Genomic DNA, 15,052 nt, shown 5'->3' with positions numbered 1-15,052 from the left:
ATCAGTAAGGGAGCGAAGGATTGTAAAATAGAGGATATATTAGGAACTACGGAAGAAGGGGTTAGCAGTGGATATGGAACTATTAAATACCTCAAGGATACAGGACTATATAATATAATATAAAGATTAGATGGTATGTATACATATACTTATACATAATTTATATGTATATATATATATATATATACTGTGTATATATATAAGCATATATGTATATACCGGTACTGTACATGTGTGTATGTGTATATGTAGATAAACAGTATGTATATATGTGTATATAAGGCAATAAGTGGTAGAAAATGGATGGAAGATGTATGTGTGTGTATATATATATGTATATATGCATATGGCTAAATGTGTGTGTGTGTATATATATATATATATGTATATATTATATATGTATGTATATACACACACATATATATATACTGTATATATGTGTATGTATATTTATATATATATATATGTGTATGTATATATATATGTGTGTGTATATATGTATGTATATATATATATATTATATATGTATGTATATACTGTATGTATGTATGTATATATACACACATATATATACTGTATATATGTGTATGTATATATATATATATACATGTGTATGTATATATATATATGTGTGTATATATGTATGTATATATACACACACATATATATATATATATATATACACACACATATATATACATATATATGTGTGTATATATATATGTGTGTGTGTATATTTGTGTGTATGTATATATATATATGTGTGTGTGTATGTATATATATATGTATATATGTGTGTGTGTGTGTGTGTGTGTGTACATATATATATGTGTGTGTGTGTATATATATATATATATATATGTGTGTGTGTGTATATATATATTGCATGTGAATATATGTATAATTTTTTGCTTTTTCGTCGTGTTTTACTTTTGTAGCCGTATGTAGAAATGTCTCTGCTGAAGTGCAGCAGGTTACATCAGCTCTCTGCTTTTTCAATGATTTTATCTTTGTGTTCTTTGATGTTTCCTTCTTTTTTACATGTGTTTTTAATACCTTATTTTTCGTGGACTTTACCGTATCTGCAGTGCAACCCCATAGTTTCCCCATTGTGGGACAGATCAAATCTATCCGACCCTATCCTATCCCGACATACATTTTCAGGAATTAATTTTATTTTGACATCTACTGGTTACAAAGTAACAGACATCTGACATTTTGCTTCACGTTTACCAGGAAGGAGGAGGCATGAAAAAACTTATGTTTGTTGAAGAAAACCTGGTTCACATAGGTCTTGTTCACACTGCAGGTCTATTCCGATTTTTTTACCCATGTGTGACCTCTCTCAGATTGGTTTTTATGTCGATGTGAACAATGCTACTCCAAATTTTTTAAATCCGACCCAGGCAACATTTGTAGATTGAATCACGTTCATCCGACCAACACGTCATCAAAAAGCAATAAGCGTCATAATTCTTCGCCAAAATATACGGTTGTAAGGACTGACGTACTAAAATTGGAGCCATGATTACTTCCGTAAACGCCGCGGAACATGTAACGACATGTCTGCATGTGAGCCAGATTGCGTTCACATTAGACATCGCATTTTTCCTGGCTTTCTGCCCGTGTGGGGTGTGGTCTCTCGCTGGCTTGGGGACTGGTTGTCCCCTGCTTCTCCCGTGCCTTGTCCTCTGCTCGGCGCGTCTGTCTACGGCCTGCCAGGCGGCATGGTGGGCCAGGTTTTGGGGGTCCTGTCGCTGGCCGGCCTGACTGCATGGTGGTCCCTTGTTCCCTGGTCACCACACCTGCTGTTTTGGGTTGGATTCTCCGGGTGGCTGGGGCCATACTTTGGCTCCCGCACATACTGGCAGGCAAATCTACTGTACTTACAAACACACATACAAACAATTATTCATACATATATACATACATACGCACATTCATTTATACTTACATACGCGCACACATTGGTACACACGCCCCTACATACATACACAAATAACATACGTACATCCACACGCACAATCACTGTACAAACATACATATACACATACTGTACGTATACATACACTGTACAAACATACATATACACATACTGTACATATACATTCACAGTACAAACATACATATACACATGCTGTACATATACATTCACTGTACAAACATACACATACTGTACATATACGAGCACATATGCATACATGCAGTCATACATATAATCACGTTTCATCAAACATATATTAACGTTGCTACCCGAGGGGAAAACTGGGTAAAACATGGCACACTAATGAAGCTCAAACTATTTTTACTATAACAATCTACAAGGTTATTATAGTTTGCTTCTTTTTTCCCCTCCATTCATCTGCTTTCTTTTGTATTTCATGTTATCATTACATATATGTATTGTTGCATTTGAAACAATTGTATTGTTGACAAGAGGTAATTATTGTTATTATTCATTATCAATAGTTCTATTGGTATTTGTATTGCTCCATTTGTAGTGCAATAATGTTCATTGTCATTTCTGTATTATTAATATTTACTTCACTAATTGCTTCTTTGCTATCATTTTTCATATCATATTTGTACATATCGTATTTGCTGATGTTTGTTGTTGTCTCTCTGTCTAACCCCCCTCTTCTTCTTTTTTCTTCTTTCTATCCCCACCTGCTCCGGGCCGGCTGCACCTAACATTAAATAAATCCATTTAAAAAAGTAAAATACAAATTCGGCAACAAGAGAAGAATTTCACACTTCTCTTTTGTAAAGTAAATCTGTACAGCAGATACGGGCGTCTACATCAACAATATGATTTGCCTGAGTGACTGGACAGGACAAAAAAAAAGACATTGCATTTTTCGTAATGTGAACAACTACATACAAAAATTAGATTTGACCAAAAAAAAAACACAATCCAAATTGGACATCCTACCATGCAGTGTGGACATAGCCAGATTACTCTAAAGGCCTTAGTGGCCACATGCGTGGACAGCACCTTTTAGCTCTTATTTCCAAAATTGTGTACACTACTGAATTGGGGTCTTATAGCCGCTTATGTGGACACTTATACTGCCATCTGGTGGTGTCAGAAGAGTATAACATACAATGGAATTTTGGAAAAAAAAGTGTAAAAATAAAAATTAGCATGAAGTACACGTTTGTGTACTTATGGACTTAAGTACATCATATCAAAAGATGATTTTTCGTTTTTATTCTAATTAGGGTCCAATAAGCCCAAATAGCAAAGACACATTTTTAAAAAAGCATGTAAACAAACATCTTGGGCCTTAAGAGGTTAAGTTACCATGGTAACGGACTTTTGAGTTTGACTTCTCTTTTTTGTTAGGGAAATCCCTCAAATTCCCTTATCTCAGGCTTTACATATGCATGTTTCATATCATATTTGTACATATCGTATTTGCTGATGTTTGTTGTTGTCTCTCTGTCTAACCCCCCCTCTTCTTCTTTTTTCTTCTTTCTATCCCCTCCTGCTCCGGGCCGGCTGCACCTAACATTAAATAAATCCATTTAAAAAAGTAAAATACAAATTCGGCAACAAGAGAAGAATTTCACACTTCTCTTTTGTAAAGTAAATCTGTACAGCAGATACGGGCGTCTACATCAACAATATGATTTGCCTGAGTGACTGGACAGGACACACAAAAAAGACATTGCATTTTTCGTAATGTGAACGACTACATACAAAAATTAGATTTGACAAAAAAAAAAACACAATCCAAATTGGACATCCTACCATGCAGTGTGGACATAGCCAGATTACTCTAAAGGCCTTAGTGGCCACATGCGTGGACAGCACCTTTTAGCTCTTATTTCCAAAATTGTGTACACTACTGAATTGGGGTCTTATAGCCGCTTATGTGGACACTTATACTGCCATCTGGTGGTGTCAGAAGAGTATAACATACAATGGAATTTTGAAAAAAAAGTGTAAAAATAAAAATTAGCATGAAGTACACGTTTGTGTACTTATGGACTAAGTACATCATATCAAAAGATGATTTTTAGTTTTTCTAATTAGGGTCCAATAAGCCCAAATAGCAAAGAGAAATTTTTAAAAAAGCATGTAAACAAACATCTTGGGCCTTAAGAGGTTAAGTTACCATGGTAACAGACTTTTGAGTTTGACTTCTCTTTTTTGTTAGGGAAATCCCTCAAATTCCCTTATCTCAGGCTTTACATATGCAGTTTTCATTTAAACTGCTTTCTGGAATACTCCCCAGATATTTAAATTTAAGCGGAATTAATTACAAAGTTTACTTACATGCAGAAAGGAGGAATTGTCATTTATTTTTGTTAAACATGCTAAAACAGTTTAAGCTAAAAATAAATTAATTAATAAACAATAGCAGTTTACATCATAAGACATAATATGACTGTTTAATTTACAAAAGGTAATTTATAAATCCGGTTTACCCTCTCCCATGGAGAACAGCAAATGCATTAACAATACATAATATACGGTCAGTTAGCATATTAGGCTAGCAGTGAAACAAACTTGACAAGGTCGGCACAAAAACTAATCCCTCAATCAAAATGGGCTCGTACACAGACCAAAATGACAAGCCAACGAGTTAGGATGACTAAATCAACCTGTAACTTGAAAAAATATTGACAGGAATTCTACAATACAGCTTATCGCTCCCATGGAGATCAAAACAAGACAAAGATATATGTTGAAGAGGTTCATTTAGCCTACTAATGTGTATTTATAAATGGTTGATTTATATAGTCTAGTAATGTAAAGTTTTGTGCCTGACAAGTTTTGGCTATCTTGCTTCTGCAGCCTTCATCAGAGGTGTCACGTGATGTTAGCGTGACGTCATCTGTGACGTGTTATATGGATTGTTCCATCCCACCACCGGTGTCCCCTAGTGGCCGAAACTTGTCAGGTACAAAACTTTACCTTACTAGCCTATATAAATCAACCATTTATAAAAGGACAAAGATATATTTACCTAATTTACATTGAACCTGTTACACATGCTTATTAGACATGTTGCATTTTTTTTTATCCGTTTTTGAGTGTATTCATGTCCGCCGTCTCAGCGCACATTTTGCAACTCAACGGTTTCTCTCCCAGTGTGTGTTCTCATGTGCTTTATCAGCTGATACTTGTCTCTAAAGGTCCTGGCACAAACTGAACAGGGAAAGGGATTCTCACCTGTGTGGATCAACATGTGTGTTTTCATATACACCTTTGAGGACAGCCTTTTATCGCAGACTGTGCAAGTGAAGGGTTTCTCTCCGGTGTGCGTTCTCATGTGTCGAGTCAAATATCCCCTTCGACCGAATACTTTCCCACACTCGGAGCATTCGAAGTGTTTGGAGTGAAGGAAATTCTCGCCTGTGTGTTTCATCATGTGTCTTTTCATGTTGTCCTTTGTAGAGAATCGGCTCTGGCAAACTGAGCAAGAAAAAGGTTTCTCCCCAGTGTGTGTTCTCATGTGTATTATCAAGTTGTGCTTTAGGTAGAAACTTTTCGCACAAACGGCGCAAACAAAACGCTTCTCTCCGGTGTGTGTGATCATGTGTCTTCTCAGACTGTCCCGGTTCTTTAATGATTTCCCACATTGAGAGCAGTCAAAGTGTTTGTTGTGGGCATTCTCTCTCAGATCGTCTTTAGAGTTCTTATTATTCTCCAAAGGTTTTTGGATGTCCTCACTGTGATCGCTCTCAGAGGCGTCTGACATCATGTCGTCCATGTCGGTCAGTGGAGCAAATTTCATGTCTGGATCTGAGTTTATATCTTCACAATTCTCTCCATCAGCTTCCGTGATGTGTTGAGTTGGAAGCTCCGCCCCGCTGTTCTCCTCACTTTGACGAAACTGGAAGGACTGATCATCTTCATCATCCGCATCCTCCAACTCTTGAAATTGCTCCCAAGGTTCCTCTTCTTCCTCTTTAATGTGAGGGGGCTCCAGCCTTTTCTGCCCCACATTGGAGCCCCTAGCAGGAAGCTCATCTTCCCTCTTCACTGACACCTGTTGGATGTCTGCGGAACAACATATAACACAAATAAGGTTAGTAGAGTTTAGCGGTAAGGCCTGAAATGTTTGCAATATTCAATCCGGCCCGCCGGACGTTCTACATCATTTTTTTAGACCTTTAACATCAAAATTGTCGCTGCCATTATGATGTGCAGTGCTGTTTTTAAATGACCGTAAGTCTTGAACTATAGAAAGTAGGGGTCTAACGGTACGTGTATTTGTATCGAACCGTTTCGGTACGGGGGTTCCGGTTCGGTTCGGAGGTGTACCGAACGAGTTTCCACACGGACATATTAAGTAGCGTAACGCACGTTGTGTAAACAATGCACACCGAGGCACAACACACGGCATGCTAGCAGCTAACGGGCTAGGTCATAGACTGACCATACGTCCTCTTTTCGCCGGACATGTCCTCTTTTGCGGAGCTGTCAGGGCGGAGTTTCTTAAATGCATCAAATGTCCGGCATTTTGAGTTAGGGTTGCGTGTATTTTCAATGTACTGTAGCATCCAGAAGAAGTGCACACCAAGTCTGATGCTCTTTTTAAACTTTTATTGAGCAACCTATACTAACACAGCTCAACTTATCTCGTTCCTTCCACACGCACGTCTATCCTCACTCCTCATTTCCGCAACAACGCTCCTCCTTCTTCGCTAATCACCTTACAGGCATGCTACGTTCACAACAATGGGAATTCTGAATATCACTCACTCAAGAACACAACATCAACTTCAGCAGGTCGTTACACTATGTTCAGGGTTAAGAAGGGGTTAAAAACAAAACAAATTGTGTGCGCAGCAGCATTCGTGAGGGAGGGGCAGAGACAGAGAGAGCTATGATAAACGCGCATGCGCCGCCAGGCTCTGCTTTTTATCCATAGATTTATCAGATTTAATGTTTTATTATCTATAGCAGGGGTGTCAAAAGTGTGCCCCGGAGGCCATTTGCGGCCCACAGCTAATGTTTTAAAGGCCCACGGCACATTCTAAAAATACTATTGAAATAAACAAAAACATAACAAAAGTGAAATAAAAAAGCTTAAAGGTTAAATGTAATTTAGAAAAAGTTGCAATGTTGACTAATAAAACAAAGCTGTTTTTTTTTTCTTTCAAACTGTCTTTGCTCAAAACATAATATTGAATCAAAATCAACGTTACTATGAATTATTGACCTATCCAAGGTTCCGATTACTTCACATCAAATATTCCACTAAGAAAAATATTTTTGGTGGAAGATTTTGCAAATTTGGTAAATAAATAACCCAAAAATTTATATTTTGTTGTTTTCTTACTGTACCGAAAATGAACCGAACCGTGACCTCTAAACAGAGGTACAAACTGAACCGAAATTTTTGTGTACCGTTACACCCCTAATAGAAAGTATTTCAATGGTTGAAATCTGCGCTTTTGAGTGTTTTACGAATTATTACGGTAATCTACGTCACAGCAGCTCAGACGAGGAACAAAGCAGAGTGGGCGGGGTTTGTTTTCAGAGCAGCCAGCCCGAAAACGTGTGTGTCAGAAACAGATGCGGAAGCAGAATTTTACGCGATAACATATCATATTGTAGGTGTTTATTACACTTTGCATTCATATTTTGCTGTTTGTTACATTTTTGTTGTGTTTTGCTTGATTGTAAAAAATACACAACTATCGAGGAGCTGGTCTCTCAATCAATCAATCAATGTTTACTTATATAGCCTTAAATCACGAGTGTCTCAAAGGGCTGCACAAGCCACAACGACATCCTCGGCTCAGATCCCACATCAGGGCAAGGAAAAACTCAACCCAATGGGATAACAATGAGAAGTCTTGAGAAGTAAGAGGAGCGACATTCATATGTTGTTAATATTCAGTGTTTTATTGTTCATAGTTAATATTGTAAATCCCACTTTCTTTATTTTAATGTACATTTTGGGTGTCCCATTCAGTAAAAGACTGTAAAATTCCATTCCGTTTTTTTTAGGTGGTCTGTAATAACATTTTTAGAACTCTATCGGACATTGTGACTTTTGTATTAGTGTTCCTGAAAAAAAGGGAGCCAAACACACATACTGTACAGCAGATTTTTACAGCTAAATGTGTGTATATCATTTATACACACATACACATTGGCCCCCCAGACACATTTTTTTTCTCTCAATGTGGCCCCCGAGTCAACATTTTTGCCCAGCTCTGTATTATTGGGTATATAAATGATAATATAAGCATTTCAGAACGTGTTACAAAGGCTCCTAATTTAGCTGCTGACATATTTGGTTGTGTTATCTTGTCATAACTATTATTATTGTTTACTGTTAATATCTGGTTACTTTCTGTTGAAAACGTAATACACACCTTTTCTTCTGTGTGGCTACTTTACATTAGCTTTGGTGGGCGATACTACTATCGATCCAAACAATACCAAGTAGTTACAGGGCCAGTGTGAGTCATAACAATACAGTAACTGATGCTTCAATTTTGTAACATCATTGAATGATTACATTTTTGATCACAATTTATACTCCGACAAAAACATAAAAATATCAATTACATATTTAAATAATTTGCACTGGCTCGTATTTAAAACATCCCCTGCAAACTTGACACCCCATTGGCTGTTTTGTTATTTAGACAGGATCGATTGCTTCAGTCTTAATGTAATGCAAGTGGGTCTTAAGTGGACAAATATTTCTGCACTGAAAACAGTTCAGGCCAAAAGTTTGGACACACCTCATTTCAATGCGTTTTCTTTATTTTCATGACTATTTACATTGTAGATTGTCACTGAAGGCATCAAAACTATGACACCTGTGAAGTGAAAACCCTTTCAGGTGACTACCTCTTGAAGCTCATCAAGAGAATGCCAAGAGTGTGCGAAACAGTAATCAGAGCAAAGGGTGGCTATTTTGAAGAAACTAGAATATAAAACATGTTTTCAGTTATTTCACCTTTCTTTGTTATGTGTGTTCATTCATAGTTTTGATGCCTTCAGGGACAATCTACAATGTAAATAGTAGAGATGTCCGATAAATGCTTTAAAATGTAAAATCGGAAATTATCGGTATCGTTTTTTTTATTATCGGTATCGTTATTTTTGTTTTTATTAAATCAACATAAAAAACACAAGATACACTTACAATTAGTGCACCAACACAAGAAACCTCCCTCCCCCATTTACACTCATTCACACAAAAGGGTTGTTTCTTTCTGTTATTAATATTCTGGTTCCTACATTATATATCAATATATATCAATACAGTCTGCAAGGGATACAGTCCGTAAACACACATGATTGTGCGTGCTGCTGGTCCACTAATAGTACTAACCTTTAACAGTTAATTTTACTAATTTTCATTAAGTACTAGTTTCTATGTAACTGTTTTTATATTGTTTTACTTTCTTTTTTATTCAAGAAAATGTTTTGAATTTATTTATCTTATTTTTTTTATTTTTTAAAAGGACCTTATCTTCACCATACCTGGTTGTCCAAATTAGGTATAATAATGTGTTAATTCCACGACTGTATATATCGGTATCGGTTGATATCGGTATCGGTAATTAAAGAGTTGGACAATATCGGATATCTGCAAAAAGCCATTATCGGACATCCCTAGTAAATATTTATGAAAAAAAAGAAAATGCATTGAATGAGAAGGTGTGTCTAAATGTTTGGCCTGTACTGTATATTTACACTCATTTTTACACACTGAATTTTAAAACACTATTTTGACAAAGTGACTTAATAGTCAGTGTAAAAAAAAATTATGTTCACAAAATTAAAATGCTAAAAATTCATTTACATAATTTCAGTGTAAAAAAAAAAGAAGCTAAAAGACAAATTAACCTCCATAAATTTCACTGCACATGTACAAATAAAGATAATTTTCTTCTAAAACTTTTCTTCTTTGTATCTAAACAGCTGTTGTTTTGCACCACAATGAAGGGGAAACCATTCCTGTCTGGGCATGTCCCCTCTTATACAGGATGAATACTTTGGATCCTTCAGCAGGCCTTCAGACTAGAACTGTGAGGAATAAAAAAAACAATACAGTGTGCAGGTTTGGATGAAAACTTGGACAAACTTGTACCCGTACAAATTATTACTGTGCTAAAACTACTGCTAGTGCCGCGATTCATTTACTGGGTTAACTGCAAAATACCCAAGAATAGGGTAGGATACTCTGCCTTGTAATTCCACTTAGTATTTATTCACAAGGACATTTTAAAGTACAAGCATTTTAAACATGGTTTTAAAATTCAATCAAGTGGGACTCCGGAGTTTTTCACCTAACAAAAATACAGTCTAGGCCAGGGGTGTCCAAACTTTTGCCAGCAAAAAAGTTGAAGGCTGTAGGGGCCACTTGGTACTCTTTTGTACATTCACCCTAAAACCTGTCATGATCTCACATGACAGTTATTATTACTTTTTTGTATTATTTCCTGTCCAGCGCTCTTATATTTCGTTCCACATCCTGTTTGCCTCCACTCTGGTCTGAGGGCTGGCTCTGTCACCTGTCCTTTTCGGCAATCGGGAAGCACCTGTCCCTGGTTGCCAATCAGGATACTTTTCGGGACTGGATTATTTTTGCTTTGTACCTCAACTTGTGCTTCATACGCCATATGCCTTCCCATAAATAAGGGGGTTTATTTTCAGTACTTGCCTGCCTCCCGGGGTGCATACATACAATGAAATGTAACAAAAACCAACACAATGTAGTTCAAACAATTCTTCTTTTTGTTATTCTTTATTAATATTGGTATCATTAATACATTATAGGGCTTTAGCACACTTACCTTATCTTGCAAGAAACGTGTACATATGTTCATCAAACACCACGTAGAAAAGGGGTTCTTAACCTTTTTTGACCTCGGGGCCCAACTTTTCCACTACATAGAGGCCCCGAGCCCACTCGAATATTGATTTGAATCATATTCAATAATTATAACCAGGGACGTGCACATGATTATAGAGGGGCAGGGGCTCAAAGCCAGAAAAGGGCAGGAATTTTTTTTTTGGTCCTTTACACAATATGGAAATTAATGTAAAATTAAATTTGCTAATAGGAAGCTAACTACTTAGCTGTGTGTCCTTTGTAGGTAAAAGTGATTGCCATTTCTTTTGTGTCAACAAATTATGGTCATAATGAGTTAATTCACATTATCATAGGCTTGGAAGGCATGAAAAGCAACAAAACACTGGTTTATTATTAGGCTATTTATTGTTAAAGATAAGTTCTTTAATATTGAACATTGAACAGTGCAACATGAACTTTGAAAAATAAAAATACCCAAATGGAAAAAACTTCAATGTGAAAATCTGTCCTTCTTCCCTTAACTTGATGAAAACACCATCAAGTTGTAACTTATGGTCTTTCTCACTTAATGCTCAGACTAAACAACTGAAACGCAATACAGGGCCAAAAATATGGACCAGGGGCCAGTAGAGGGCTGTATCCTTTCTTTTTTTGGCGTTGTGCTGCAGGCATAATCAACATGAATCAAGTTTAAACACAGATGGTAATATTCCTAACAGATAACCTACATCTTATATCCCCAGAATGCTGAAATTATTATTATTATTATTAATAATAATAATAATAATTATTATTATTATTATTATCATTATTATTATTCTTATTATTGTTATTATTATCATTATTATTATTTTGTTAACCCCCACAGTAATAGCAAAGTCACAATAAACTTTATATCTAAAACTTTACTGTGAGAAAAATGTGATCCGCCGTAAACACAGTGCATTATATTTTGAAAATTAACCCGGTGTTTTATTTTGTATTTTGTACACTATTCCTGTCCCGCACGATCCGCTCTGCTCTGTGCGGAATTGATGTGCCGTGCTCAATTGATGCGCCGTGCTCTGACGTCCGGCAAAAACAGAAGCTGACACATTGAATAATAGAATAATACAGCGTTTTTCTGAAATATTACCCATATTAGATGCTGAATAAGTGGACGCCGACTAGACCATAACTCACAGGTTCAAGTTGCTCCACCGTCACGTCTCAGGGGCGCAGTTGGCTCTCTCTCCTCACTCACTCGCCCTCTCTCTCTCTCTCTGGCGAAAGCGGCAGGCTCAAACAACCCGGTATTACAAGAAAACATGGAGTTTTTGTACCGCTGGTTTTTTTTTGTTTTTTACATCCCTGACAGGAATTTTATTAATGTTGTTTAAAGATAAAAAAACTGAAAAAAAAACACACACACAGGCAGAGGGCACTTTTTAAGACGAGGCTAAAAAGGGCAGGGGCTCAAGCACCCATAGGGCCCTATGTGTGCACGTGCCTGATTATAACCAACCTATTATTCGATTTTAATCATATTCAATAATTATATCCAACCTACTTACAGTAACAGGATAGACTTTGTCAAATTATAGAAAAACGTGTGTTAGTCAGAAAATTATTATCAAGGCTTAGGCCAGGCTGATTACAAAAATAAATACTATTTAAATGTACTACAAAACAAAAAAATTAAATGAATGCACATACAATTTTGCAGTGCTAATATACATAAATTCAAACAAAAATACTACTTATTATATTTTTTACCTCGGGGCCCAACTTTTCTACTGCATAGAGGGCCCGAGCCCACTCGAATATTGATTTTATTGATTATATTCAATAATTATATCCAACCTATTATTCAATTTTAATCATATTCAATAATTATATCCAACCTACTTACAGTTTAACAGGATAGACTTTGTCAAATTATAGAAAACCATGTGTTAGTCACAAAATTATTATCAAGGCTTAGGCCAGGCTGATTACAAAAATAAATACTATTTAAATGTACAAAAAAAAAAAAATGCATATACAATTTTGCAGTGCTAATATACATAAATTCAAACAAAATTACTAATTATATTTTTGACCTCGGGGCCCAACTTTTCCACTACATAGAGGCCCCGAGCCCACTCGAATATTGATTTTAATCATATTCAATAATTATATCCAACCTATTATCCGATTTTAATCATATATCCTACCTATTATTTGATTTTAATCATATTAAATAATTATAACCAACCTACTTACAGTTTAAACAGGATAGACTTTGTCAAATTATAGAAAAACTTGTGTTAGTCACAAAATTATTATCAAGGCTTAGGCCAGGCTGATTACAAAAATAAATACAGTTTAAATGTACTGCAAAAAAAATAAAAAATAACTGCACATACAATTTTGCAGTACAAATATACATACATTCAAATACAATTACTACTAACAGTAATAAATAATTCTTAAATAAACTTCCAATAACATTTAAGTACAAACGAAAATACAAATTCACCACTTGAGTCAGAAGAACATGTGTTAATAACAAAATTATCATCAAGGCTTGGGCCAGGCTGATTACAAAAATAAATAATATTTAAATGTACAGAAAAACAAAAAAATAAAACAAACGCACATATAATTTTGCAGTGATAATATGCATAAATTCTAACTAAATTACTACTAATAGTAATAAATGCTTCTTAAATAAACTTTCAATAAAATGTAAGTACAAATGAAAATACAGCTTCACCACTTGAGTCATAATTTTTGCGCTTAAGAAACTTCTCCAGACTTCTTGTTTGTTTGAGATTGTCATTACTGCCACAAGTGGTGGAAAAGGTGTATCACAACTGAGTACCCTTGCAGCCCATAGCTGAGAAACAGATTATTTTGGCAGCCCAACGATAGGGTTAAAAACCACTGATCTAGAAGACGCACAGGTCAACAGCCATTTTAGCTTTCAGGTCCAATTTCAGAGGGAAATTGGTCTGGTTCCATTTTTCGTCATCAAAAATGTATTTTGCCTGTGTTGCAGGCCAATAAATGGCCCTCGGGCCACACTTTGAAGAGCCCTGGTCCAGGCAATTCATATTTACAGATTACATTACAGGTGTATTTCATTTGAAACCAGTGAGACTTTTTAAACAAAATTCAACTCGTTGATTCAGTGCAATATTAAATTAGAAAGAAGTAAACAAACCTGCTGGGTGTCGCACAGCTGGGGGTTTGAGAAAAGCAGCCAGTTGTTCTCCTTGTCGTTCTTTCTCCTCTTTCGTTCTAGAAAGTTCCTCCTCGTACTCTGCTATGGTTTTCTCAAACAGTCCAAATATTTCGTCCACAGCGGCGTTTAGTCGCTGCTCCATCAACGCTCTCAGTATTTTGACTTTACACATTTTTTAAAATTTGTTTTTACATTCATAAACTGCGTGTTGCTAACTTCCGGGTTTTCTTCTTCGCTGGTTTCTCTCGGCTTCGAGCAAACGCGCAGACTGAAAGCTGATTTTTTTAAATGAACAAAACGCACTACTTTGTGGTTAAGACGTTTCACCTTGGATAAAGAAATGCTTCTTCCGTCACGAATGTTTTGGTGCATACTGCGGAGTTGTCATATTGATTTGTGCGGCGTGTCCATAGTTGGCAAAGTGGGTGGGTAAGACGTAATGTTGTACCCTCAACTCTTTTTTATTTCATTAAAACACGTCAGTTGTCAACACAAACGTTAATATGAGTATAATAAAATATTTTTTGCCGTGAAAGTTAAAAAAAGAAGATGGTTGGATCAAATTATGACTGTCTCATACTACCGTCACCCCCTTGTGAAGAAATGGTTTCTTCCATCGAGTAGCGGCAAACATGGCGCTCAACACTGACGTCATAATGTCATCAAAGCTCACCTTATTGCATTTGGGAACAAGCATGCTGTGATGGAATAAATGGATCAAAAGACTAAAGCTACATGTGACAACATCGGAGAACGTGGTATATAAATCTCGCATTTAATAGCCCTGTGGTGCGTTCAAAGACCGTTGAATAATTTTAAAAATAGTGGATTTTAAAGACATGGGGACGCTTACTTAGACTTAGACAAACTTTATTGTTCCACACAGTAGCTCAGTTTCCAAGGATGGAAAGGGTAAGGTTGAAAAGGACAATGCAGGTATAAAGTAGACTAAAAATGTACAATAGTAGCAATATAAAATAAAATTATATGTGATATTTACATATAGACTTCCTTTTATTGTCATTCAAATTTGAGCTTTACA

General features: G+C 36.0%; 1 protein-coding gene across 2 annotated transcripts; it reads right to left on the bottom strand.

Annotated features, from left to right (window-relative positions):
• Positions 1-784: 784 nt before the first annotated feature.
• LOC133644246 (zinc finger protein 333-like) lies at positions 785-14,371 on the bottom strand. 2 transcript variants are annotated; one of them, XM_062038601.1, is made up of 3 exons: positions 13,990-14,371; positions 5,183-6,013; positions 785-1,880 (listed from the first exon to the last, which is right to left on the bottom strand). In XM_062038601.1, exons 1-3 carry the CDS (start codon positions 14,180-14,182, stop codon positions 1,594-1,596), a joined length of 1,311 nt encoding a protein of 436 aa, XP_061894585.1. In that variant the 5' UTR covers positions 14,183-14,371; the 3' UTR covers positions 785-1,593. The 2 variants fall into 2 exon arrangements, with proteins under 2 accessions (XP_061894585.1, XP_061894586.1); XM_062038602.1 differs by lacking the exon at positions 785-1,880 and adding an exon at positions 3,230-3,508.
• Positions 14,372-15,052: the final 681 nt, after the last annotated feature.

The sequence above is a fragment of the Entelurus aequoreus genome, linkage group LG27 (assembly GCF_033978785.1).
Source record: "Entelurus aequoreus isolate RoL-2023_Sb linkage group LG27, RoL_Eaeq_v1.1, whole genome shotgun sequence".
Taxonomy (NCBI): domain Eukaryota; kingdom Metazoa; phylum Chordata; class Actinopteri; order Syngnathiformes; family Syngnathidae; genus Entelurus; species Entelurus aequoreus.
This window is presented reverse-complemented; position numbering and strand designations above follow the sequence as displayed.

What these genes read in the sequence shown, in the direction of transcription:
- LOC133644246 (XM_062038601.1), bottom strand. Translation starts at nt 14,182, where the DNA reads ATGTGTAAAGTCAAAATACTGAGAGCGTTGATGGAGCAGCGACTAAAC. An exon ending in AGCTGTGCGACACCCAGCAG is followed by an intron (nt 6,014 to 13,989) that starts GTTTGTTTACTT and finishes GTTGTTCCGCAG; the next exon opens with ACATCCAACAGGTGTCAGTG. An exon ending in ACACATGTTGATCCACACAG is followed by an intron (nt 1,881 to 5,182) that starts GTGAGAATCCCT and finishes TTGTAAGTACAG; the next exon opens with TAGATTTGCCTGCCAGTATG.